Below are 24,107 nucleotides of genomic sequence, written 5' to 3'. Positions count from 1 at the left end.
AAGATTACCTAATCCCACCTCATCATGCCTTCAGGAAGACCTGTTTCTGTTACATTCCAAGCAGATGAGAACCTTCTTGGTTTTAAAGACACCCTCAGACATAGATATTCAGCATCTCCCCAATGACTCTACTCAATCTTATTTCCGCAATGGGAGCCCACTGCCGAGCAATGGGGGCTTTGCTTGGGGCTCCCCTGCAGGTGGCATTAGGAGAGGCACCAAGCGGAAGACGTTTGCCGTTTCCATTGTCATTCTTCTGCTGTTGCTTTAGGATTCTGTAACCTCTTCTACCAGCACTGCCTCTCTCCCTCCCCCTGAACTGCCAGGGTCCCAGTGAGATCTACTCCCAGGGATTCACACAGGCAGTCACACCTGTGACTTGAAATATTCTTTATTTTGTAAACATCTGTGTTTAAAATAGATGAACCCTGCTCACAATTCATATCCTGGACCCGAGACACAGCACACGAAGTTTACCCGTCACAGGGAGATGGTGGGGCTCAGGAGCAGGTGGAGAGCCTGGGGCTGTGCCGAGCCTCAAGACGACAGGTGCAAAGGTGGTGAGGAGCCAACAGGCAGGCGCACCTGCTCAACAGTCTAAGCCCAGGTCCCAGGCTACCTCCGGGACTGGAGAAGTTTAGGGGTGAGAGGCTGACTCTGGTACCTCATGAGCATAGCTGCACCCTAAAATCCCACCCCCCCCTCCTGACCCATACCTCTCCCCAGCTGTGGCCCTTATGGATGGGGCTTCTCAGGCCATAGAATCCTAATCCCAAGTTTTCCCTTCCAGAACCCCTAGGGTACAGTAAAAATATAGTCCCTCTTCCCCAAGGGGGCTAGGAGAGAAAGGCAATGGTGCTCGGCCAGATCTTCAGGGAAAGCAGCAACACTGACCACAGGTTGGAGCCAATGGCCAGTATAACTTCCCCTCCCTCGAGTCCCTGGCTAAGGGCACACCGAGGGTTGGCACTGCTGACCTCCCCACCCCAGAGTGATGCTGCATGTTTTAACACCTGAGGAGTTAGTCCTCAAGGAAACATCCTCAGCTGTGGTCGTGACTTCGTCCTAAAGAGTCAGCTCTTTACATTTCTCATTAGCCGACGATTTATAACTATTCCTGCCTTCCTTTTCCTTCCACTATGATAACCCATCCCCCATTCCTTCATCCTGAGCTACCCTCTCCCGCCCTCTCCTGATTTGATGAGTCAGAGGAAAGGTATGGCGATTTCATCCCCCACCCATTTTTTCAGAGGAGTAAGGAAGTGGGGCTCTTAACCCTTCACGTGTGTGTGTCCTGGATTTTAGTCCTTAATTAGTGAATGTTCGATGCCCAGTTTTGTTTTCACTCCAGTGCCAGCCATGCAACGCAGCTTAAGACCGATCTTCCTCCCTAGGCTTCTCCCATCTTGGGAAGGTGGGGAGGAACCCTACTAGGGCTGGTAACTGACTTGTTTCCTCCTTAAAGGGCCTCCTGCAAACAACTCTTGGACCATATGGGGTTAAAGAAACTTCTTCCTGAAACAAAGGGCCCTGGAGGAGGGAGTCCTCTTCCCTCCACCTGTAGCCACAGTGCCGTTGGCAAACCCTCAAGCCTCTGAGTCAGGAGCTAGAGGAACAAGATGAGCACTTGGTCTTGAAGGCTGAAGGGAACAGCACCGAGCGTTCCTACCCAGGGCTTGCCTGCTTTTTGCTCATGAGGTCCCTGCCCTTCTCCCACAAACTTTGGGTCTCGGGAAAACCTTGAGAGTGTAAGGCTGGGCTCGGTGAAAGACCACCAGCGTGGTTCTGTCACCTCTCACCTGCCAGGGTGGTGGGGAGATGCCCATCTTACATAAGAAATGGAAGATGGGGCCCAGGAATCCCTGCTGCTGCCGAATTCCCCTCTGGTTTGCAAACTGCTGTCCCAGCTCTTAACCTGATATATAGGAGCTGGTCCTTCACTTCCAAACAAACACTCCCCTTCCCGGAGTGTGTGGTTGGCCCCAGGGCTCTCCTTGCCCCTGCAGTGCCCTCAGGCCTTGGTCCACATCTTTAAATTCGGGAGCCCGGGGGCAGGGAGAAATAGTGCACACGCTGCACGGCAGGTAGAGAATGGAGGTGGCTTTTTATCCCTGCCACCCCTCATCATTTTTTTTTCTTCTCTGAAGCTCAGTTCCCCCAAGAGGCAGGAGGGCAGGCAGCCAAGTGCAGCGGAAGCTGGGGACGGGGGGAAGGACAGCCCCAGGCGTGGGGACCACCAGTTTGGGCCTTCCTCTCTTGCCGTTCCTCTTTCCCCGGTCACCGGGGAGGCAGGCCCATGGCACAAGAAGGGGCGGTGGGGAGGAGAGGACGGGGAGAATTTCCCACAAAGCGGGGTGGGGCTTCTCCCGGAGCAGAGCAGGGAACGTGCCCCTGAGCCTGAGTCCACTCCCTCGGCCCGGCAAAGAGGGAGGAATTGAAAGGTGCTGTACCAGCAGCCACACGGGACACGTGGGGGGCGGGGGGAGGGCTCTGATAGGAACACAGCTGAGGGGAAGGGACAGAAAGAGAGGTGCGAAGAAGCGAGGAGAAGCGGAGAGGAGATCAGATGCACTGAGAGAGAAGGAACATCCAGTGGCCTTGACTCCAGACTGGGCCATCGTCTGGGACCTCAGGGTAGTGAGGCAGTGCTCGTAGCACATCAGGGGCTCGAGGCAGGCCTGTGGCTGGGGAAACAGGCTGGAGGGGGCCATCCCGGGGGGAGGGCGGGGGGAGGGGGGCGAGGCTGCTCGGACAGGACAGAGGAGCTGCTCCCCGGAGCCAGGCAGGGGGAGGAGCAGCGGCCGAGATTCCACAGGGTCACCCGAAGGAGGAGAGAAGCGGGGCAAAGCCCAGGTTCCCTGTGTGCCCGCAGCCCTCCTGCGGGGAGAGGGGACTGTGCGGGGCGGGGGCGCTCTACGCAAGATGCTCAGCACCAGCAGGTTTTCGAAGAGTTCTCCGGGCCCTCAGGTTTGCCCTCATCCTCCTCCAGCTCCGCCAGGGCCAGCTCATTGCTGGCGGGTGTCCGCAGACCTTCCAGCTCCTTCCTGTGGGCCTGCAGCACCAGCTCGGTCAGGCGCGTGAAGGACTGGAAGAGCAAGGAGCGCAGTTAGTCCAGGTCTCCCCTCTTCCCGGCACCCCTGTGGCTGCCCACCCTGGGTGGGGCTCATCTGCTCTCAGCTGCTCTGCTGCCTCGTCCTCTCACCTCCCCGCCTCGCTGGACTCAGCTCAAGAGACGGGACTCACCTCTTTAATGTTGAGGTTGGTGCAGGCACTTGTTTCATAGAAGTCCATGCCATACTCTTTAGCCAGCTGCAAGAGAAGAACATTCCTGAAAGGGAGTCGCTAAGGGAAGGGAGGTGCCCGCAGCACCTGGTGCATCCTTCCTGCCACTGCACTCAGGGCCCGTGCTGTGTCGTGACAGTTTCTCAGAGTAGACAACTTCTCAGATGAGACTAGGACTTCCTAAGACACAGGCTAGCAGAGAATGGGAGAAGATGCTCCACAAATGCACCACCCCTCCCCACCTACACACAGGCACACATATACACCCAACACACACACATCACGTGTCAGGAGCCAGAGACACAAAATTATTGTGACAAACTAATGAAAAACATGGGCTTTGAGGTCAAACAGACCCAGGCTGGAATACCAGTGCTGTCACTTAAGAGCATATGACCTTAGACAAGTTACTTCTTCCCTCTAAGCCCCAGCTTCGTCATCTGTTCAAAGGGGATGACAGCATCTATCAACCAAGGCTGTGGAAGGGTTAAATGGGGTCATGCATCTGTAAGCACTTGCTTAGCACAGGGCCACACATACAGTACTCAACAAATACGAATATTCTAGTAGGAGTTGGCCTCTATTTTCAAAATTTTCAATGACCATGTATTATTTTTTATACTAAAAAACAATTTTATTTCAAGTGCTAATGGGATGCTATTGACTGAAGAGGGAGAGAAAAACTCTTGAGGCCCTCAGAGTAAGTGGGTGACTCTGGCCTCAGTGGTACCCATCTTTCTTTCTGTTCTCTGGGAGGACGGTCTCCCTGTGTGCTTGGACATTCCCTCAAAACCATCCTCCTACCCTCTCTGCCGCCATGGCTTCTCCGAATGTGGGCCCTTCATGCCTTCATTTCCCTTCCTACCTCTTTTCAAGTGTAAGGAGGACAGGGGGTGGGTGTGGAGGGGTGGGATGACTGTAGGACAGAAGCTATGCCTGGATACTGCTAGAGGAGAAGGGAGCGACTTGAAGTCCCTCCTCCGCACTAACCAGGGTGGGCTCTTAGGCAGAGGTAATCCTGCTTTGGGGGCCTTGGAGCTGGGAGAGGTCTTTGTTTCAGGATGGACCCCAAATCACTGTCCTAAAGGACAGAAAACAAACTCTCAAGGATGGCAATTCAGCCAGTGCCTTAGGCTACTGTGGAGGTAGGGGGGTGTCTGATGATGGTGATAGAACCCTGGGTCCCAGTTCTCAGGCCTGGCCCAGGAAGCCAGCCAAAAACCCAAGGGATGGATTCAGCCAGCTCACTCCCACTTACCTGCTGCCCTTGCTCTCTTCCCACCTGCCGTTTCTGCTCTTCATCAGCCTTATTCCCTATAAGGATCTTCTGGACACCTTCTGGTGCATACTAGGGACAAAGGACAGACAGAACTGCCAGTGAGTGCTGCCTTTCCCCCAATCTCCCCACCCATATAGCCTACACTGGCTTCCACACCAGCAGCAAAGTTAAGAGCCCTAGGGACAGAATGGGCTGACTGGGTGCAGGTGCCAGGCTTCCCCAAGTACCATGGCTGACCCCAGGGGTCCCAGAGGGATGTCACGGGGACTGTTTAGGGTAGAAGACACTGATGCTTCCTCGGGTTGGGCAACTGGAAAGGACATTGGACTTAAGTCCAGCCCCTCACTCCACAGATGAAGAACTGGGGACTCAGAGTTCAAATGGCTTGCCCAGGGCTCCACAACTGTGGTGGCAAAGCCAGGACTGGAACCCCAGTCTCGCAATTCCACCTGGTCCTGACATTTCAGGAAGGAAGCTGTTCACAGCGTAGGCTCTGTCCTAATTCATTTCAGGGGAAGACACAGCCATGGAGGCCTGGCAGGGTACAGAGCATGGAGGGCATGGCTGCTTGGGCTTTTTCCTCATGTCTTACTCACCCAGAGGTCTTGATCCGGGGCTGTAGAAGGCAAGGGTTTCTGGTAGTGTTTGCTCGCCAACCCTGACAGCTTCAGCCCTTCCCATGTGGCCTCCACTTTGCTTTCCCCCCTGAGGTGCCCTTCCCCACCCCCAAGAGTGAGGCAGCACATCCTACCTCATCCACATCACTGACCCACTTCATGATGTGCTGGTAAGAGCGCTCGCTGCTAATGTCGTAGACTAAAAATATTCCCTGAGAGAGAGAAGGAGAGAGAGATGGGGCAGGTACATGCACACAGAGACAGTGCACAGTCATGGGGTCAGAATCGGGTGTGGTACCTTAAATGCTGGGTCCCAATCTCCCTTCTCCTGCTTAGCATAATGAAGATCCCTCAGCACCCAGAAAAGTCTCCTTCTCTCTCAGACCCCCAAAGCTGTTGCTTCCTAGGCTCATCACAGAGCTCTCTGAGGCAGAAAGGCACCAAGACTTTGATGTGGTCTTTGGCCCGGGGAGGAGGGTGGAAGTTGAGGGTGAGGGTGGGGACCTGCCAGTAGTGAGTGCTCAGAGAGTAGCTGATGAATGAATGATCAGCGAACGACTGAAAGACCGCCCTGAGCCCACCCCCCTCACTCCCCAGCAGGCAATCCGAGGGCCCATTTGGGGATGAGTGGCACAAATATCTCAAACGCCCAGAGCCAGGAGTGTGGGTGGCAGCATCCCACCTCTAAACCCTGAAAATAGCGGCTCACCTGGGCCCGTCGATAGTACTGCTTTGTGATGGTCTGATATCTCTCCTGCCCCGCTGTGTCCCTGCAATAGAAAGCCAGCCCTTCAGAAGAGCAGGGACCATGGAAGCAGGTGGGGAGGGGAGGAACGGGAGCTGGGAGACCCTGTGCCTTTGCAGGAGAAACTGGAGAGCTGCAGGGTGAAAAATCAGTGGAGCTTTGGTCCCCAAGGGCATCCAAACGTATCTGACTCTGCAGCAGAGAGGGCTGGTCATAGGTGCTGACAGGGCTTGTGGGTCCTTGTCAACTGTATCTGCACTAGGAGCCACAACCATAACTGGGTCTTGGATAACTGTCTCTAGGATTTGGCCATTGTGGCCAGACTGGTGGGACTGCTCCATCTCCAGTCCCTCTGGGACCTCTGCAGGCAATGCCCATACCACTCTGAAATTGGGAGGCCGCTCCAAATGCTGGAAAGGCAATGCTTCCAGGAGCAACAGGCCAGAGAGCCATAGCGGCCCCCTGTGGCTACTTATGGGAACTGCACTGTGCTGTAGTGAGGAACTCCCACCGTAAGGATGGGGCGTGGCTCTCCCTCCTTGGAATCCTACCTCAGTGCTATGCAGGGCAGCACGGCCCAAGGGAAAAGTTTTATTCGAAGACAAACCCGCAGTGCTTAGTTTGCCAATTCCTTCTAATTCTTGCTTTTTGGTGACTTGTGGTCAGTCCCATAAGTTTCTTAAGAAAGAGATGAGAGGGAACTCCCTGGCGGTTCGGTGGTTAGGACTCCGCGCTTTCAGTGCCAAGGGCCTGGATTTAATCCCTGATGGGGGAACTAAGATCTCGGGAGCCGCAGAGATGAGAGATTAAGGCTCATGGGAGCAGGAGGTGGGCTTTGAGACTTCTGCTTCTCTCCATCGAAGAGGTGGCCAGTTACTCCAGATGAAGCCTTGGGATTTTACACATGGCAGTGGCAGCTAGGGAGAGCCTCAGGTCCTCTCCTCCTACCCAACTCACCAAATCTGTATCCGCACTTTGATGCCGTCTACCTCTATGGTCTTCATCTTAAAGTCAACACCTGGGGAAAGGAAGTGAGCAAGAAAGTTAGGAAGGGGGCTTCCCTGGTGGCACAGTGGTTAAGAATCCGCCTGCTAATACAGGGGACACGGGTTCGAGCCCTGGCCCGGGAAGATCCCACATGCCGCAGAGCAACTAAGCCCGTGTGGCACAACTACTGAGCCTGCGCTCTAGAGCCCGTGAGCCACAACTACCGAGCCCGCATGCCACAACTACTGAAGCCCACGCGCCTAGAGCCCGTGCTTCGCAACAAGAGAAGCCACCGCAATGAGAAGCCCGTGCACTGCAACGAAGAGTAGCCCCCGCTCGCCACAACTAGAGAAAGCCCGTGCTCAGCAACAAAAAATAACATAAATAAATTTTTAAAAAAAGAAAGGAAGGATACCCGCTGAGAACTGAAGTATGGCCCAGGGCACTCATACCTGAGGGTCTCCTTTTGGTTTAATTTGGCAGAAAGATGGCACAAGGTAAAGGCCTTCTTGAACCAAAAACTGACCCTCAGGGAGTGTCCAGGGCTTTGAATGGGGCTTCCCTTCCTCCTTGAGCTGCGAGTTGCCAGGAGTAAAGGGCCTGTGGCACACGGGAAGTAAATATGGGGGAATCCACTCAGTTGCTGCCTTACTTAGCCCCAAAACGTGTCTCACTCTACTCCCGTGTAAAGTCTTCCTTATTTATACTTCTGCAGAGAACCACTTGTATTTATCCCTCCTGGAACTCTAATCCCTAGGAATAGCAGTCCACCTCATTTGCCTGGGTTTATTCTCTCTCTGCCTTATTAGCAACCAGGAGGGGGGTTATGGTGCCGTCACGAATGTGGGGAAGGCACAGAGACCCTGGCGAGAGAGGAGGACTGTTTCAGCCCCACAGTGTGTATTAAGCCCTCGGCTCCTAGCAAAGGCCCACCAAGGAGACGGCCTAGTGCATCTGTTGCTGACTAGGCCCTTTTACCAGAGGAGGCATTGTTGTTTACTAGAAGGAGCATGGGCTTCAACGTCAGGCCTGTGCTTGAATCCTAACTCTGGCCACTTAACTCATAGCTATGACCTTGGGCACCTCTGAGCCTCCATTTTCTCATCAGTAAAATGGGGACATTACCAATCATTTCAGTGGGTCACTGAGAAAACCAAATGAGATACAGTGCCTGGCACCTGGTGGACATTCAGTCGGGCGCAGCTATCACGACACCAAGTACAGCCCTGGTCTACATGGGTGCTCCTGGGTCACTGCCAGTGACCACATGAAGAGGCAGTGGCACAGCATGTCGTTGGGGGAGGGAGGGTAGACAATCAGGGTTCTCAGGCTCATCTGCCCAGGGGCTTGAGGAGCTAAGCTGCCACAAGACACAGGAAATGTAAGGGGTTTGGCAAACCAGTCCAGCGCAGAAACGTATCTGGGGAATTTTGCAGCAGGAGAAGTCAGCACCACCAGCCGCATGCAGGCTTGAATCTGAGTGACAGCAGTGATGAGGCACCTCTCCCCAGCCCTAACTGTGCCAGGCACTGTGCCCAGTGATTCAAGAGCTGTGTCTAGGAAGTTAATTAAGCTGCAGTCCTTGTGCACTCCCTGGAGACAAGTCAGGAATGGGCACCATTAACCAGTGTTCAGGTGAGAAACAGGGTGAAGGCAGAGTTCTGGCCCGTAGTGCCCAGGCTGCACAGCACAGCCCCAAAAGTGCCAGAATCCCCAGCGCCCCTGCCATTCCACGCCGGCATTAGTTCTTTGCCAACAGGAATACTTCCCCCCTTATCCACATTGTCCCCAGCTTTCCACAAACACAGACATTAAATTCAGGCTCTTCCCTCTCACCACTGAGACCAATCATCATTTAATTAAAAGGGAGAAAAAGATTCAGATGGGACAACCTGAACTAAATCAACCTGCTTGGAAGTGAATCATTTTTCACCTGCCCAAGCTGATTCATATCTATTGAGCTGTACTTTTCCAAATGGGTAACGCCTGGCAGCCATTCTACCGAGGGTGCCAAGAAAGTAAAAAAAAGAGGAGGGAGAAAGAAGGAGAGGGGCCCCTGGCCTTGGTGGGGGGCAGTAGCGTGCTCACCCCCTCCCTAGACAAGCAGTTGTCAAGAATTTGCTTCTCGGGACTTCCCTGGTGCTCCAGTGGGTAAGACTCCACGCTCCCAATGCAGGGGGCCTGGGTTCGATCCCTGGTTAGGGAACTAGATCCCGCACGCCAAAGCTAAGAGTTCGCATGCCACAACTAAAGATCCCGCATGCCACAACTAAGACTTGGTGCAGCCTAAATAAATAAATATTAAAAAAAAAAATTGCTTCTCCCCAACACCCAGCATAGAAGGGAATCAAGAAACCTTTGTTCTTTCCTGGTACAGTGCCTTCTTCCCAGGAGAATCAGTGATTCTGTTCATTTTATAATAAAGCCAGCTCATCCTCGTACCAGCCCAGCAAGCCCAGTCAAAGGACAGCACCTTGTGCAAAGTGGTCACAAGGGTGGGGAGCTGGTGAGAGAGAGGAATCTATATCCGTTATTCCACAAACTTCTATGGGAACTTACTTTGTGCCCTGCACAGTGCTAGATGCAGACTAAGTGGCCAAAAAAACAGATGGTCCTTGCCCTTACAGAGCTTATTAGACAGGAAACAAAGGCCCAGGGAGGTAAGATAACTAGCCCAAGGTTGGCACAGCAAGTAGCAGAGGCCTGTTTGATGGCAGAGCCCTTGCACTGTTTCTTGGGGGAATGAGAGGAGAATAGTGTGTTAACCAGGCAGAGAGGCCTTACCTACGCTTTTCTGTTTCTCTCTGGAGAAGGGCTCAGCTGGGGGAGGAGCCCCCAACACCAGGGAGCTTTCCCTGACAATGAAGGCAGGTCTTAGGAGAGGCAGGGCTGACAAGAAGCCAGGGAGCCGCCCTGGGAGTGAGCGCTGGGCTTGGATTCCTTCTCCCCTCTTCCCTCGCTTCTTAGCTGTGTGGCCAGGGACCAAGGCTGGGGAATGCTGGCGGCTCATGGCACCTCCCCACCACCGTCTTGCAACCTAGACCCTCCTGACCACCGATAAAATTTGTTGTAACATCTCTGAGAAATAAAATGCATCAGTATTGGCTCTTCACCGGCACTAAGGAAGAAACATAGAAAGTCTATGCCTTCTGAGGGATCTTCCTCTCCCACCCACTCCCCTCCTTTTTAAATTGAAAGATTAACAGCCCAAAGATCTTCTAGTGGAATCTATTGCTCTACTCTGCTCCCACACACCCTGCACCTTCCACGGTGTCCATCTACCAGTCAGCCCTGGCCTGCCGTGACCTGTGCCCATCCGTGGCCCCTTCCCTGTCCCTGCGTGGCTGTTGGTTTTTTTCCACTGCTGAGCACTGCAGGGCAAAGTCAAAAGACTGGCCTTGTTTAGTCGCCTAGAGACTCACGCTTTCTCACCTCCGCCACCTCAGAAGCTGTTTATTCCAGGTGGTTCACCCACCACGTTCCTCACAGCCACAGTCTTCCCTGCTGAAGGGCTCAGTCCCGGTCCACCCTCTCCCTACCACTACCACTGAAAGAGAACACCCTGTCCACTGTCTTAAGGGCAAAGTGACAGCTGCCTGATGAAGCCTTGCTGTGAGGCCCACCTCATTTCCTCAGAATATGCTGTCGTCTCCACCTTCCCCGGGGCAGAGTCCTCTATCCTTTCCAAGTCTCACCTCTCAGCTGTCATCAGCCCCCTCTAGGTGTACATCCTATCCTAATAGTTTCGCCCCTCTCTGTTGCACCTTCAGACTCTTCAGGGAGAAGAGAGATTCTTCATCTGTCTCCACCCCTGGTGTGTTCTCATCCTGGCTCCTCTAAGGCAGCACTTCTCAAACTTTAAAGTGGATGCAAATCATGTGGGGACCATGTTAAAATGCAGATTCTGATTGAGTCGGTGTGAGATGCGGCCTAAAATGGCGCACAAGCCTCTGGGTGAGGCTGATATTACTGGTCCCTGGATCACGCTTTTGACAGCAGGCTTCTAAGGACAGTGGTTCTCAAAGTGTGGTCCCCGGACCCACAGCATCAGCACCGGCATCAGTCAGGGCTTGTTAGAAATACCAATTATTGGGCCTCGCCTCCGATCTACAGAATCCAAAACTCTGGGCAGGGGTGGGGGTGGAGGTGGCTAGGAATCTGTGTTTTAACAAGTTCTCCAGGTGATTCTAGTACATGCCGAAGTTTGGGAGTTCCATCTGGACTGAGACTTTGCATGTGAAGTGTCAAGTGAGGCAGCATGGCAGTTCTCCGATTCTCAAGGTGTACTTTGCAGATGCTCAGCTTTAGAATCACCTGGGGTGATTTAAAAAAAAAAAAAGATACTACTTTGACTTTCTAGACCTAGTGAATCAGAATTTGAGAGTGAGGCCCTGAAACCTGTATTTTTAACAGGACCACGGGTGATTTTTTAGATAGAGGAAAGTTTGAGGGTTTAATTTAGTGGAAGAGCTATCCATTGGCACTGGAGTCAGAAAGACCCGGGTCTGAATCCCGATTCTGGTACTTGCTGTGTGGCTTTGGGGAACTCTCAACTTCTCTGAGCCTCAGTTTGCTTGTCCATAGAATGAGAATACCAGTGGCCTCCTAAGGGTTGGTGTGGGATATAAATTAGATAATATATGTGCAGCTCCTCATAGGTAGAAGATAGTCCTCTCACTCCTACCTTCCCTTTGCTAAGTAAAGGCTTCTTGGGGAGGAGCCAGGAAAACAAACCCAGAGCACCCTTGATGTGGGAAGGACTGCACAGTCTAGTCCCTTGCTACTCCACTACCCTTGCTCACCCGGAGACCGGCAGCATCCACGTCACCAGGGAGCCTGTTAGAAAATGCAGATGGGCCCACCCAGACCTACTACATCTAAGGCACACTAACGTTTGAAAATCACTGTCTAGCCCATCTCTAGGTAGAACACACGCACGGCTCATGATACTGCTAAGCATTATAGCACACGCCCTGGCTAGGGGATCCAGAGCCCTTGGTTCTCATGCCAGCCCTATGAAGGAGGTAGGGGCAGGGATTATTACCGTGAGGTACAGAGAAGCCAAGTAACTTACTCCCTTCCCACACCCTATGGCTCAGCCAGAACTGCAAACAGGTTTCTTAAAACCTACCCAGGGCACCTCACTTGATCAGTGGCTTCCCAACCCTCCGAGGTTGCAGACTCTTACTGCCTTTTGTGTCCCGCCCCTGCCTTCCCCACCCCTGTTCTGGTATAACAAGGCGTCTAGTAGTGGGTACACATGGAGCAAGCCCACCATAACCTATTATCAGGGAGCCCCTTGCTCCCTGAGAGCTCATGATTTCACTAAGCCCAGATGCATTGCCTTGCACAGCGCCACGTCAGCATCCCTTCAGGAGGACCGGCTTCCTTTCCCGGGCACAGGGGACACCCAGGTGTGAAGGAACAAGCAGCTACCTCCACATCGCTCCGGTAGAGGTTCTTGGAGACCTTAGAGCCCCGGGAGCAGAAAGTCAAGAAGACGAGGCCTTAGGTCCTGGGGCTGGGGACAGAGGGACAGGGCAGGGGAGACGGCACTGGCACTCCCTCAGCTCCTAGCTACTGCCCCAGTCCACAGTGGAGGGCCTGTGAAGACCACGGAAAGAAGGGAACAGGGCACATCCAGGGGAACGGCACTGCTTCCCATCACTGTCTGCCTCCAAAGAAAACCCTGGAAAGCATGGAGGGAGCGCAGCTCAAGAAACAGAGTGGCTTGAGGACACGGGGAGGGGGAGGGGGAGGGGTGGGCTGGGACAAGGTGAGAGAGTGGCATGGCCATATATACACTACCAAATGTAGAATGGATGGCTGGTAGGAAGCAGCTGCATAGCACAGGGAGGTCAGCTCCGTGCTTTGTGACCACCTAGAGGGGTGGGATAGTGAGGGTGGGAGGGAAGCGCAAGAGGGAGGGGATATGGGGACATGTGTATGCATATGGCTGATTCGCTTTGTTATACAGCAGAAACTAGCGCACCATTGTAGAGCAGTTATACTCCAATAAGGATGTTTAAAGAAAAAAAAAAGAAGAAACAGAGTGGCGAGGTCATTAACAACACAATTGTGAGGTCAGAGTTTGGTTCCAATCCTGCCTTTACCACTAATTGCCTGTGTGGTCTTGGGAAAGCTACTTAACTTCTCTTTGCCTTAGTTTCCTCACTTGTAAAATGGGGATGGCAATCCCTGATGTCAGAGAATTTTTGTGAGGATTATGAGATAAGCTACAAAACCCATAACACAGAGCCTGGCACAAAGAGCTTCATTAAATCTTAGCTGAAAAAGCTACCTCCTATGGGGGGGATGAGATTAGGGTCATGGCTTAGGGAATAGAAAGAGCTCTAGAAAGTAGGAGGGAGCTCATGTCAGGAAGAGGAAGCAGAGTGGTGCAGAGAGGGGAGACAGCCACACTAAGCTGGAGTGTTTCAACAAAAAGTGAAAATGCCACCCACCATGGGAGCCCCATGGCCCCCAGAGTCTGGCTACACCCTAAATTCTGGCAAAGCTAGGTGTGCCTGTTGGTGAGCCAGCACCTCATGGGTTAATGTCAGGTGCCAGCTTGCCTGCCCGCCCAGTGCCACATGCTTCAAGTGGAAACAGGACTCTTCTGGGTGCCAAATGTTATCACCGTGATCAACCGCAGCCCAGAGGCCCGGCAGCCAGCGTGACCTGAGCCTTTTCATCAGCAATGAGACGCCACCACAGGAACAACTTAATACATCTGAAACCCAAGGCAGATACCCAATCCCTGGAGCCATGTTGGCTCTGGTTACCAAGCTCAAGTCCCAGGAAGGACCCCAGCCCCTCCCCCTGCAGGAAACCAGGATGTAAGGGACAGGATGTGTGGAGCTCACGTGGGATGTGGCAGGAGGTCACCCCGAGAAATCCCAAAACAAACTGTCGGGGAAGGCAGACCCTGCGGGGAGGTGGCTGCCTGACTTTGCCACCCCAAACAAGGCACCAGCGTAATCCCTTGCCCTCAGCAAGAGAGGAAACCATTTCCCTGCCAGGTGAGGGACAAGGGAGGGGAAGAACAGGGAGAGGAAGAAGACAGAAGGAGAGCTAAGAGACAAAGCTTAAGAGAAGATTCCAGGCACAAGTGTGCCTCACACCAGTCAGGTGAGGGGCGGGGGAGAGTGTCTTTGCCCCAAGCCTGCCACTTAATGCATCACCCTTCTGTCTGGGAACTCTTAGCCTCACTGTCCGTGGGGCTGCATGCCACTGACTTCCTCTTACCTAGCTCCGGAATGACTGTCCCTCATGCTGGCCTCGTTCAGGGGAATAGATGCCCCCAAGCTCTCTCTTGAAGGGAGAGTCTTTGGAGACCCTGGACCCAGGAACCCAGGGGCTATTATCACGCAGAAGGGTTTCCCAGTCAAACATGGACTCCCGTGATGCGGAGAGGAATGCATGCCCCAGTGCCTGAGCCCTAGGATCTCCTACTCCAGAGTCCTGGAGGGTCACTTCAGCAGCCTGGCTGAGCTGATGGGCATCATCTGACACCAGCAGTGACCCTGAGCAACAGGCAATATTGACCTTAGTGTAAGACACTGACCTGTTATCTCTGCATTCACCAAAGAGGACCCCACTTGCACAGGGATCACGGGAGCCACTTTCTTGCTCCTTGCTATGTCTGAGCTTCTCCTATAGCATGTATCTGAGCAGAAAAGGTAAAAGCTACTGGAAACTGTTCACCCTTTACAAAATGCTCCCCTTCTTCTCCCCTCTTCTCACAGTTCCAAACTGTACATGAGTACATAATGAGTTTCTCATTGTCTGTGAGTCCCAAGAAACCAATACTACTTGCAACTTCCCTCAGGGAAGAGCAAAAGTTCTCTAGGAAATGTACGCATGCATTCATCCATTCATTCATAACAAACTATTATTGAATGCCTACCATGTGCCAGGAACTAAGCTAGGTACTTGAAGACACAGCTGCAAATAATACAGAAAGATCCTTGTCTTCAGAGAGCTTCTATTCTAGTGCGGAAGACAGATAATAAATAAGTAAACTAGTAATTTGAGAGAGTGATAAGTGTTGAGGCAAAAGCAGAATAATGGAGTAGAGGATGAGGGCACCCGGGCACAAGCTGCTTTAGAATGGCTGGTCAGAGAAGATCTTTTAAAGGAGGTGACATCTGAGCTGAGGACTAAATGACAAGAAGGTACCAGCAGGGTGAAGATCTGAAGGATCAGGGCCCCAGGCAGGAACACATTTCAGTCAAACTTGCAGTTCCTCAGAAGAGAAAAAAAAGAGGGGCCACATTATTCTTTCCTCTGTGATAAAAGAGGGAAAGCTCAGCAAGGCCCTGCCCTTCTCTGGGCTCTCCTGGGGACCCACCGGTATCACGCACGTGTGCGTACACATTCATGAACATAGAAACACACATTCATGGACACAGAAACTTGTCTGGAGGCTCTAACTGAAGAATGTACCAAGAAACTTCTCAAACACTTGCAAGGCCAACTTGGAGACTCCCCGCCCCCCACTTTACGATGAGATCTCTACAGAGACTGGCTCACGTGTGTAAAGCACACCATCCCTGTGCAGAGTAGGTGTTCGGGAAACATCGGTCCCCTTGCCCTTCCCACTGCTGCATGCACAGACCTCCACAGGGCCTCCGGGCCGTGTGCCACGCGCTCCAGCTAACCCCGTCCTGCTCCCCTCCAGCAGACCCTTGACCTGGGCCTTGCTCCCTCAGCCGGCTGCTGAGTGGTCCGTGGGTACCGCTGAGGCAGCCGAGACCCGCCAGGCTTCTGACCACTCACTCCTCCGCCCTCCGCAGAGCCTCTTCTGGGCTGGGCCGTGTTGACAGGCGGCAGAAGGTTCCAGGAGGAAGAGACTGGAGCCCGGAGCCTCAGGAGCAAACATCTTGGAGGGAACAGGCGCTCTCGATGCGTCTGCCCTCACACGGAGCCCACAGAGCAAACTCCCAGCAAGGCTCTAGCTGAACTTAAGCTGGTGCGACCACGGCCAGGCAGAAGAGTAGCAGCCCCGAGTCGTGAGGCGTTTTCCACACACCCCGCCCCCAGCCCTGTCCCCTGGGGCACCCTGCTTAGTCTTCAAGGCCTCACTCAAATGTCACTTCCTCCGTGAAGCCTTCACCAACCGATGCAGGAGGAATTTATCACTCCTCTGTGATTCCAAAGCATTCTGACATGGCTTCTGCATAAATTCTGCTTGTCTGTTTGGACGCCTGACTCCTCAACAGCTCTGTGAGGGCACAACAGCATCTCGCTCACTTCGTAGTCTCATTGCCTGGCAGAAGGCAGATACTCAGTGTATATTATTCAACAAAACTGAATCAATGAAAGAAAAAAAAAATGAATGAGTAGGTGTGTGAGGGAATAAATGAGTGAATGAATGAAGTCAGTACATTCCAGGAGAAAAGATCAGTGGAGAGAAAATTGTAATCAGAGAAGAGGGATCAGAGAATGACCCATATTTTGAAGCCAACCGTCGGCTCTCTCTTTGGATCATGGGGCCCCGGTCACAGAGTTCTCCGTAAATGTGTTATCAAAATAGTAACATGCGGGCAACACTCAGATCTCATCCTCAAAGGTGCCCCGGCCAGACTCCTCAATCACGACCCCGGACTGTCCCCCAGAGGGTCATGTCAAGGAAGCAGACTCAGCCAACAGCAGTGGCACAACTGTCCCTCCAGCCCAGAGCCCTCAGATGGGGTGAGGGAGGCACACGTCCTCTCCCCTTTGGCTCCCAGGAGAGAGGTTCTGCTTGGCAGCCTTGGATGGGCCTTCTGGGGTGAGCAAGGGCATGCCCAATGCAGTTGGGGAAAGTGGAGAGGAGATAGTTCAAGTTGGGGTCACCTGCGTGCAAGACGTGAGCATCACTTCCCTCGGGCCTCAGTTTTCCTAGTTATAAAATAGGGCCAATGATTAGTTCTTTCCTCCTCAGTGGGAGGGAATAAATGTCCAGGAAACTCTGTGGTCCCCTTGACAAAGCACATTACCCAGGGCAGAATAGCCAAGGAGAGGTCAGAGGCCTGTGCAGAAAATTGGCACTTGTACAGGGAAACAGGCGGAAATATTAGATTACAGAAAAAGGCACTCTGAGAAGAGGTGGCAATCAGGGTAGAAGAGTAATAGCCAAATATCGACTTTCTTATTATAAAGCTCATCACCAAGCTGTCTGGGAAGCAGGGAGGAGGAGAAGAGGAGGAGGAAGAAGCAGGAACCAGGGCGCTCGAAGCTGTGGGTGAATCTGCAGTTGTGCAGGTGGCACAGGTGCACAGAGCAGCTGAAATGAGGGCTTCTGAGCCATTCTCAGGGATCATGTCCTGGGTGGGGGGGGGGGGTGTGTGCACAGCAGGGCTGGAGGCAGAGTGACACCTGGCTGAGGTCAGAGCCTTGAGGCAGAGCCGTCCTTTCGGGGGGTCACGTCTCTCCCCACTCCTCCGCCTCTGCACAGCCTCGCCAACTCACTCTTCCTTCTCAGCCCCGGCACTGTCAGGGCAAGGGGGGAAATAGCACCAAAGCGGAAATGAAACCCAGAGTCTACTCATGTGCTCCCCGGAAGGGCAGCTGGCAGCCCGGCTCCCATGTTGTTCACTGCTGTCCCCCCAGCTCCTTGCCCGGCTCAGAGCGGCGGGTGCTCTGCAGGGTGCCCGAATGACCGAATGCACGAGGGACGGACGGGATGACCTCAAAGCACATATCGACAGTTTGTTCATCTCCAGCTTTCTTATGAGCTAGGGATAATCATAATACAATGAGAGCAGCTGCCTTTTTTTTTTTTTTTTGAGAGCTCTGCCAAGTGCTTTGTATCTGTTAGCCTCTGTAATCTTCACAAAGACCATTAAGGAAGATTCTGTTACTATCTTCCATTTACAGATGTGGAAATTAAGGGCAGAGACGTTAAGTGTCTGTAAGGTCACGGCGAATCTTAGGCCTGTGGTCTGCGCTCCTTCTATTCTACTCAGCTTCTCACCTCCCCTTCCTTTCTGCAGGCCTCCCAACACGGTGGGGAACACAGACCCACCTGACCCTCCCGCAGGGTACACAGCATGTATACACAGTGCCTTACGGTCTGGGGGCCCGCAGACCTCAGGACCACGGTGCCCAAGCATTGGCCCCCATGTTTGTTAGGCCACTTGATTGCAGGCTATTGATCTCTCCCCCCTGGTCCTTCCCCAGCCCACTCCCCCATCTTCAGTTACTCACAAGCCCTTTCCCCAGGCAAGGAGAGCCAGTTCAAACAGAACTTCCTGAGAAAGATGCTACTGCAGCAGCAAACCCAGCCTGAGGAACCAAGCCTGAAGCCACAGCCGTTCAACCAGTCAGCCAGAAAATTATAGGCCGAAGCCTCCTAGAAGCCCAGAAGGTGGCCTTTAAGACAAAAAGGTCCCCAGAACAGGGACAGAGATGACAGGGTCTCAGGGAAGACCAAGGACTGGGGGGAGAAAACCAACTCACGGGCAGTCCCTACAGCTTGCATGAACGGCTGACACGTGGCCGCCACACAGAAAGGAAATCAAAGGTCCCCTGCACGTAGATGTCCACTAGGATGGTACATCATCTCCCCGCTGGGCAGGCAGCACCAGTCACGTGAGGCCCTCTCAGATTTGAACTACTCGCTGCTTCTGGAGGGAAACAAGAACAGGTGATTGCGTGGAGTTTGGTATTGGTGCCACAGGAGAGGGAGGGGTGGAAGAGAGAGAAGGGACGAGCTGAGAGGGTCCTACGTGCCCACATACTACTACCACTGGTCTCCCCTGACTGGTCTCCCTGCCCCAAGGCCTAAGCCCCTCTCCCAGCCAACATCCTAAGTGCCATCTTCATCCTGTCATCCCCCTGCTCAAGAAACCCTTGACAGGGACTTCCCTGGTGGCACAGAGGCTAAGGATCCGCTTGCCACTGCAGGGGACAAGGGTTCGATACCTGGTCCGGGAAGATCCCACATGCCACAGAGCAACTAAACCCGTGCGCCACAACTACTGAGCCTGTGCTCTAGAGCCCGTGAGCCACAACTACTGAGCCGTGTGCCACAACTACTGAAGCTCACGTGCCTAGAGCCCGTGCTCCACAGCAAGAGAAGCCACTGCAATGAGAAGCCCCCCGCACACCACAACGAAGAGAGTAGCCCCTGCTCGCCGCATCTAGAGAAAGCCTGCGAGCAGCAACAAAGACCAAATGCAACCAAAAATAAATAAATAAATTTATAAAAAAAAAAAAAAAGAAATCCTTGACACCATTGCAAAGGCTGGAGTTCCAGCTCCTCAGCCAGGCCCTCAGTGCCCTCTGCCCTCATTTGTTCATTAGTTTAACATTGATGGAGAGCGTGCCTGGCCCTGTTCTAGGACTATGAAAACAAAGAGGAATGAGGTTTGGTCTGACCCTCAAGGCACGTGAAGTATAGTTTGGGAGACAGAGAGATAAACAGAGGAATGTTCTCCTCCCCTAAAAACTCCCTTCTGTTCCAGCCAGACTGCCCAGAGTTCCATGAACACCCACTGAATTCCCACCTCTGTCGGCTCTGCTCCCGTCGCTCCATCTGCTCCTTCCCCTACAGGAACTGAGATGCAGCCCACACTGCAAGCCCTCTCTCCAGCCTGCCCTCCTCGCTGAGCCTCCCTGCCGCTTCCGGCCACAGGGCCCCTCTCCTTCTGCGACCTCCTCCATCTAGCGCTTTGTGTAGCGTTAGCACTCGTGCACGGGCCCCTCACCACTCACGGGCTGCCTCAGACCAGTCTTGCGTGGTTATTTAGCGGCTGATACCGAATGTAACACCTTCATTACTAGCAACACTAAGGATCATCATCCATGCCCTACATTTGAAGAGTGCATCACAAAGTGCTCGCAAAGAGATTCTCTCATTGGGGCCAAGGCTCTTTTTCGCCTGTGTTGCTTCCCCAACTAGATCACAGGCTTCTGTGGGCAGGAAAAGGTGGACTGCAATCTGTCTCTAACATGCCTGGCACGGTACTTTGTAGTGAATGCTTAATTAATTGGCTTAACAGCTGAAGAAACAGCAGAAAACATCACAGCGCTGACTGCCCGCCTCTGCATGGGCCCCTTCAGGGTCAGCACAGCTGCATGGGAAATAAATGCCGGTGGCACGGACCCAGCTCAGGGCCACCTGCCCACCTGCTGACCAGAAAGAAGAGGGGCGGTCAGTGCCTCCACCTACCTGGGAGGTCTCCTCACTGCCCCCTGCAGGCCCATTTCTGGAATGTCACATGCTCTTACAGTAAGTGGCCTAAACAGTGAATCACAAATTGACATGATCCAAGAATCTGAGCTCTGTCTTGGTAGTAATTGGTGAATTGCCCTGTTTTCCCTATTCCACAGAAGCAGCTCTGGGAAAGGTGCAGAGATCAATGTCCATGATGGTAAAAGAATGTGTCTCAGACAAGGAGCAGCTTGGGAGAGGTGACCCTGGGTTTTATTCTTCTGGGAATCTTCAGGTCGCAAGCCCAGATACAGGACATACTTTTTTTTTTTTTTTTTGGAATGGATAAATTAATGAATAGGACTTGGTAGTACCCATTTTCTTGGCTCCTTGATTTGTCTCCTGGCTGCCCCTTCCATCTCCCTGGGGAACTTTTTGTATCCCAGAAGGGAAAGCTTTTCTTGACCATCCAACTCTTCTCCTAAGTCTTAGTTGCAGCCAAAAAACACGCCTAAGACAAGGCAGAGTCACAAGTGCTGTGGAAAGCTTTAAACTGGAAAGCATTTAAGAAACCCAGTGGGGCAGATTTTAAAAGGCTGCTGTGAAGAAAGGCAGGTTTCTCTCTCTTCCATGGAATCTAAACTCCTAAAAAGTCCTCTCTATCCTGGGGAAAGGTGGACCCAGCCATCAGTGCAGAGAAAGTGCTAACCTGCTGCCCTTTGTCCTCAAGCCTGCAACCTGTCCTCATATCCCATCTGGTTCCTCAGCCATTCCCAGGCGTTTCCCCAACATCTCCTCTTCCCTGAGCCTTCCCCAGAGGCCCGCAGCCCTCCCTTGGTCTCCAGACCTGTCCCATCCCTGAGATGTGTCTCATTCAAACAGCGGCTCAGCGCAAGCTCCAGAGCCTCCTAGGAGCTAGCTTTACAGCTCCCGTGAGGAAGATGAATGCATCTATCTGTCCCCTGATCCTGAGCCCCTTGAAGATAGTGAAGCAAAGAGAGCATGAGACCCTAGGAGCTCAGTGATGATGACAACGGTAATAGCAGCAGTCTTTTACAAACATTATCTCATTTAATCCTTACAACAGCTGGGCAGGTAGGAACTGTTATCATTCCCATTCTACAGATGAGAAACTAAAGCTCAGAAGCTTAAGTGATATTCAAGGTCACGCTGCCCCAAAGTGAGGTTTCCAGGTCTGTCTGACAACAAAGCCTGCCTCTGAACCATGAGGGTCTGGTCCTCCTGGCTCTACCTGCTCCCTCTTTCCTCTTGGCAAGGAGTCTGTGTGGGGAGGGAGGGCGGAAGTCTCAAGTGGAAGCCTAGTCTGGGGCCCTTCCTGACAGGAGAGGGGACCTGGGCGGTGCTGAAGCCACTCCAGGACATCACTCAGGGAACCCGTTAGATGTGAGTGGAATGCCCTCCACTCAGACCTCTCAGAGGAGGAGGCCACTCAGGGTCCAGGAGGGGACTCTCAGAGGGGAGGCCACCCACTCCTTCCCAGAACGAGTGAGCCCATAACAGTCCTGTCCGGGATGCCACAAGGCCTCGTCCCTCTAAGCACAGGCTCCAGCATTGCCAGAGCAAAGAGATCTATTCTAAGGTGAGTCCTGCCTGCCTTCTGACCCCCTTGCCTGGCAAGTAATCCTCCTGGTCCTCATCCGCCTTCAAAACAGATGCTTCAGCTGACTGCTTTTCTGAAGCTGGCTAGTAAAGGCCCCCTTCACCGGCACATTGGCTCTCACCTTAGCCATGCCCTCCTCCCAGGTGTCCCACCTTGTGGCTTCCCTCCACAACTGTGCCCTGTCAATTCAATCCCTTTGGCTCCTCCCTTCCTCCTCTCTTCCCCTTCTTGGCTCCACACTGGGTCGCCCCTGGACTGAGGGTACCCAGTGACTCAGTAACTCGGCTCCCCACACAGCGAACCCCTCTCCCCGAGCACAAGCTTTTTTATCCCCTCCCCCTCTGCACCTGAGGGTGGGGGGATGTCATATCGGTGGCTTTGATTCTCACTGCCCCAGCTTGGGGTACCCAGGCCTACGCCACCCTGTTGTCTCGGCTTCCACGGGGAGGCTCCCCAGCGTGAGGCCCGAGCGGCTTCCATAGTCACGGACAGCAGCAGGGAGCCTGTCACCTCCAGGAACCCAGGCTTAAATCCCCAGCCGGTGGCCCCTCACCCCGGGACTCATCCCCTCGTTCTCGCCTCCCACGACACCGCCTCTAGCCGGAGGGGCGGACCCTTGTTCCCGGGCTGGGGAAGGGGCAGGGGCCGCCCCGACAAGGGGCGGCGGCGGGGAGGGTGGGGCGCCCGGGGCGCCCCCGGCCACCGCCCCTTACCGATGGTGGAGATGTGCGAGGAGTGGAACTCGTTGTCGGTGAAGCGGCACAGCAGGCAGGTCTTGCCTACCCCGGAGTCCCCGATCAGCAGCAGCCGGAACAGCACATCGTACTGCTTCGCCATGGCTGGGCCGGCGGGCCGGCGGGCGGGCGGGCGGCGGGCTCAGCCCCGCTCGGCCCGGGCCATCGCGGCGCGCGCCCGCCCGAGAACTGCGCCGGCGGCGAGAAGGAAGCGGGGCCGGCCCGCGCCGCCTCGCCGCCGCTCGCTCGGTGCCGGGAAGCGTGTGCGGCGGGAGCGCGGTGGGAGGAGAGAGCCGGTCCCCGACCGCCCCTTCCCCTGCGCCGCCGTCGCCGCTGCCCGGAGAGGGGGCGGGGAGCGCGCGCTGGGGAGGAGACCCCTCGGCCGGGGTGGGGCGAGGGCGGTGCGCGCTCCCCGCCCCCAGGGTGCGCAGCCCGGACAGGGACCCGCCCCGGGACCAGCCCTCTTTACGCCGGGACCCGGGACAGAGCGGTGAGGGGGGTGGGGAACGTTTTTGTTTACCTGCAGACCTTCTGAATGGGGGAGTTGGGATGAGCTCCCACCCAGCTCACCCTTACCAAACTCGGCTTTCGGGTCTCGTCCCTTCTCTCCAAATCGCATGCCGAACCTGGCCCTGCCAGCTCCAACCCAGCGGAGCACCCCGCCCCTGCGGAAGCCTACTGGGCGGGGGAGGGGGCAGTGGTTGGTCCTCACCTAGGCTCACCCCTGGGTCGGAAGGCCTTGATCTGAATCGCGATTCAAGCACCGGTCTACTCTGGAAGTCGCGGTCTCCAGGAACCCTGAGGAGTTATTGCTAGAATTCTCCCTCTCTGCCATCTGGCTTCTCCATAACCTTGTGTGACTGTGGCCTCCCTCCAACCGCGCCCCCCCCTCCCAATCCCATTTAAACAGGGAAAATGTCTACTGACCTCCTTCACCAGGCTGAAAAGATAGCTGATCATAAAAACGTTTCCAGATGCACAATCCTTTGGAAGTGTTGTGCAAGCAAGTCTCTGTTTTGGATCTAAGCTGCTTAGGATTGGTGCTCAGGATGCCAATACATTATTTCAGCCCGCTGAGTATTTCTGCTGGTGCACACCAGTGGCACCACACAATGAATGGGCCTCTTTCAAGACCTAATTTACTATCGCTGAATGTGTTAGCACAAGAGAGAGGCAAATAAATGCTCTCTGGAGTCTAGAAAATTGCCTATTCCTGAGAATAAGTTTTAAGGGACAACAAGTCTAGCCCATTAAATCTTTAAAAAGTGATGAAAAAGTGTGTGTGTTTGTTTTCAGGCTGAGTATTTGATGGAGAATGTATTTTTCAGTAGTAGGTCAAGGAAAGCAGTAAGTCCATTTACTTTGCTTGAAGAGCTATATTTCAGGCAAAGTGTATAAATTTATAATAAAGAGGGAAAGATTCTGAACCTGATAGTTACTTTGATGGCATTAAAAGCCAAGGAAAACGATCCTGTGGATTCCACTAAGATTTCCAGGTGTGTTTCTGTTCACTGCTTTACACTGGGTTTCAGGTGCATGCCGCAGGCTCTGGAGTCAGGCCCACTTGGGTTCCAGTCCCAGCTCCTCCACTCACCAGCTGTGCAGTCTTGAGCATGTTACTGAACCCCAGTACTCAGTGCTGTGGGACGGAAATCACCCCACAGTGATTTCCCTATGCATATGTGGGTGGTAAGTATTTCC

The 24,107-nt window shown here is 53.7% G+C and overlaps 2 protein-coding genes across 8 annotated transcripts in view; one reads left to right on the top strand and one right to left on the bottom strand.

Annotated features, from left to right (window-relative positions):
* CHURC1 (churchill domain containing 1) overlaps positions 1–20,330 on the top strand; it is a 49,194-nt gene extending 28,864 nt beyond the window's left edge. For 2 of the 4 annotated variants that reach the window (XM_082451918.1, XM_082451913.1), the window contains exon 5: positions 15,709–15,889. In XM_082451918.1, the coding sequence (XP_082308044.1) occupies positions 15,709–15,874 (166 nt within the window). In that variant the 3' untranslated portion in view covers positions 15,875–15,889. Of the gene's footprint in view, positions 1–15,708; positions 15,890–19,366; positions 19,401–20,230 lie in introns of those variants that run through there. The other 2 variants (XM_082451919.1, XM_082451923.1) reach the window with 2 other exon arrangements.
* Positions 376–23,830, bottom strand: RAB15 (RAB15, member RAS oncogene family). 4 transcript variants are annotated; one of them, XM_082451884.1, is made up of 8 exons: positions 22,386–23,805; positions 14,478–14,579; positions 6,881–6,941; positions 5,888–5,948; positions 5,313–5,390; positions 4,541–4,630; positions 3,244–3,309; positions 376–3,085 (listed from the first exon to the last, which is right to left on the bottom strand). In XM_082451884.1, exons 1-8 carry the CDS (start codon positions 22,507–22,509, stop codon positions 2,927–2,929), a joined length of 741 nt encoding a protein of 246 aa, XP_082308010.1. In that variant the 5' UTR covers positions 22,510–23,805; the 3' UTR covers positions 376–2,926. The 4 variants fall into 4 exon arrangements, with proteins under 4 accessions (XP_082308010.1, XP_082308011.1, XP_082308012.1 ...); XM_082451885.1 differs by lacking the exon at positions 5,313–5,390 and having other exon boundaries at positions 22,386–23,830; XM_082451886.1 differs by lacking the exon at positions 14,478–14,579 and having other exon boundaries at positions 22,386–23,664.
* Between the last annotated feature and the right edge of the window lie 277 nt (positions 23,831–24,107).

The sequence above is a fragment of the Balaenoptera physalus genome (genome assembly GCF_965194825.1).
Source record: "Balaenoptera physalus genome assembly, chromosome: 2".
Taxonomy (NCBI): domain Eukaryota; kingdom Metazoa; phylum Chordata; class Mammalia; order Artiodactyla; family Balaenopteridae; genus Balaenoptera; species Balaenoptera physalus.
Note: the sequence above shows the minus strand (reverse complement) of the source record. Positions and strands in the feature narration are given on the sequence as shown.

Bases quoted from the DNA above. Each gene is read 5' to 3' on its own strand.
- RAB15 (XM_082451884.1), bottom strand. From the start codon at position 22,509: ATGGCGAAGCAGTACGATGTGCTGTTCCGGCTGCTGCTGATCGGGGAC. The intron at 5,391-5,887 runs GTGAGCCGCTAT...TCTCTCTCTCAG, and splicing joins AGTACTATCGACGGGCCCAG to GGAATATTTTTAGTCTACGA. The intron at 3,310-4,540 runs GTAAGTGGGAGT...CTTCTCTTGCAG, and splicing joins GAAGAGAGCAAGGGCAGCAG to CTGGCTAAAGAGTATGGCAT.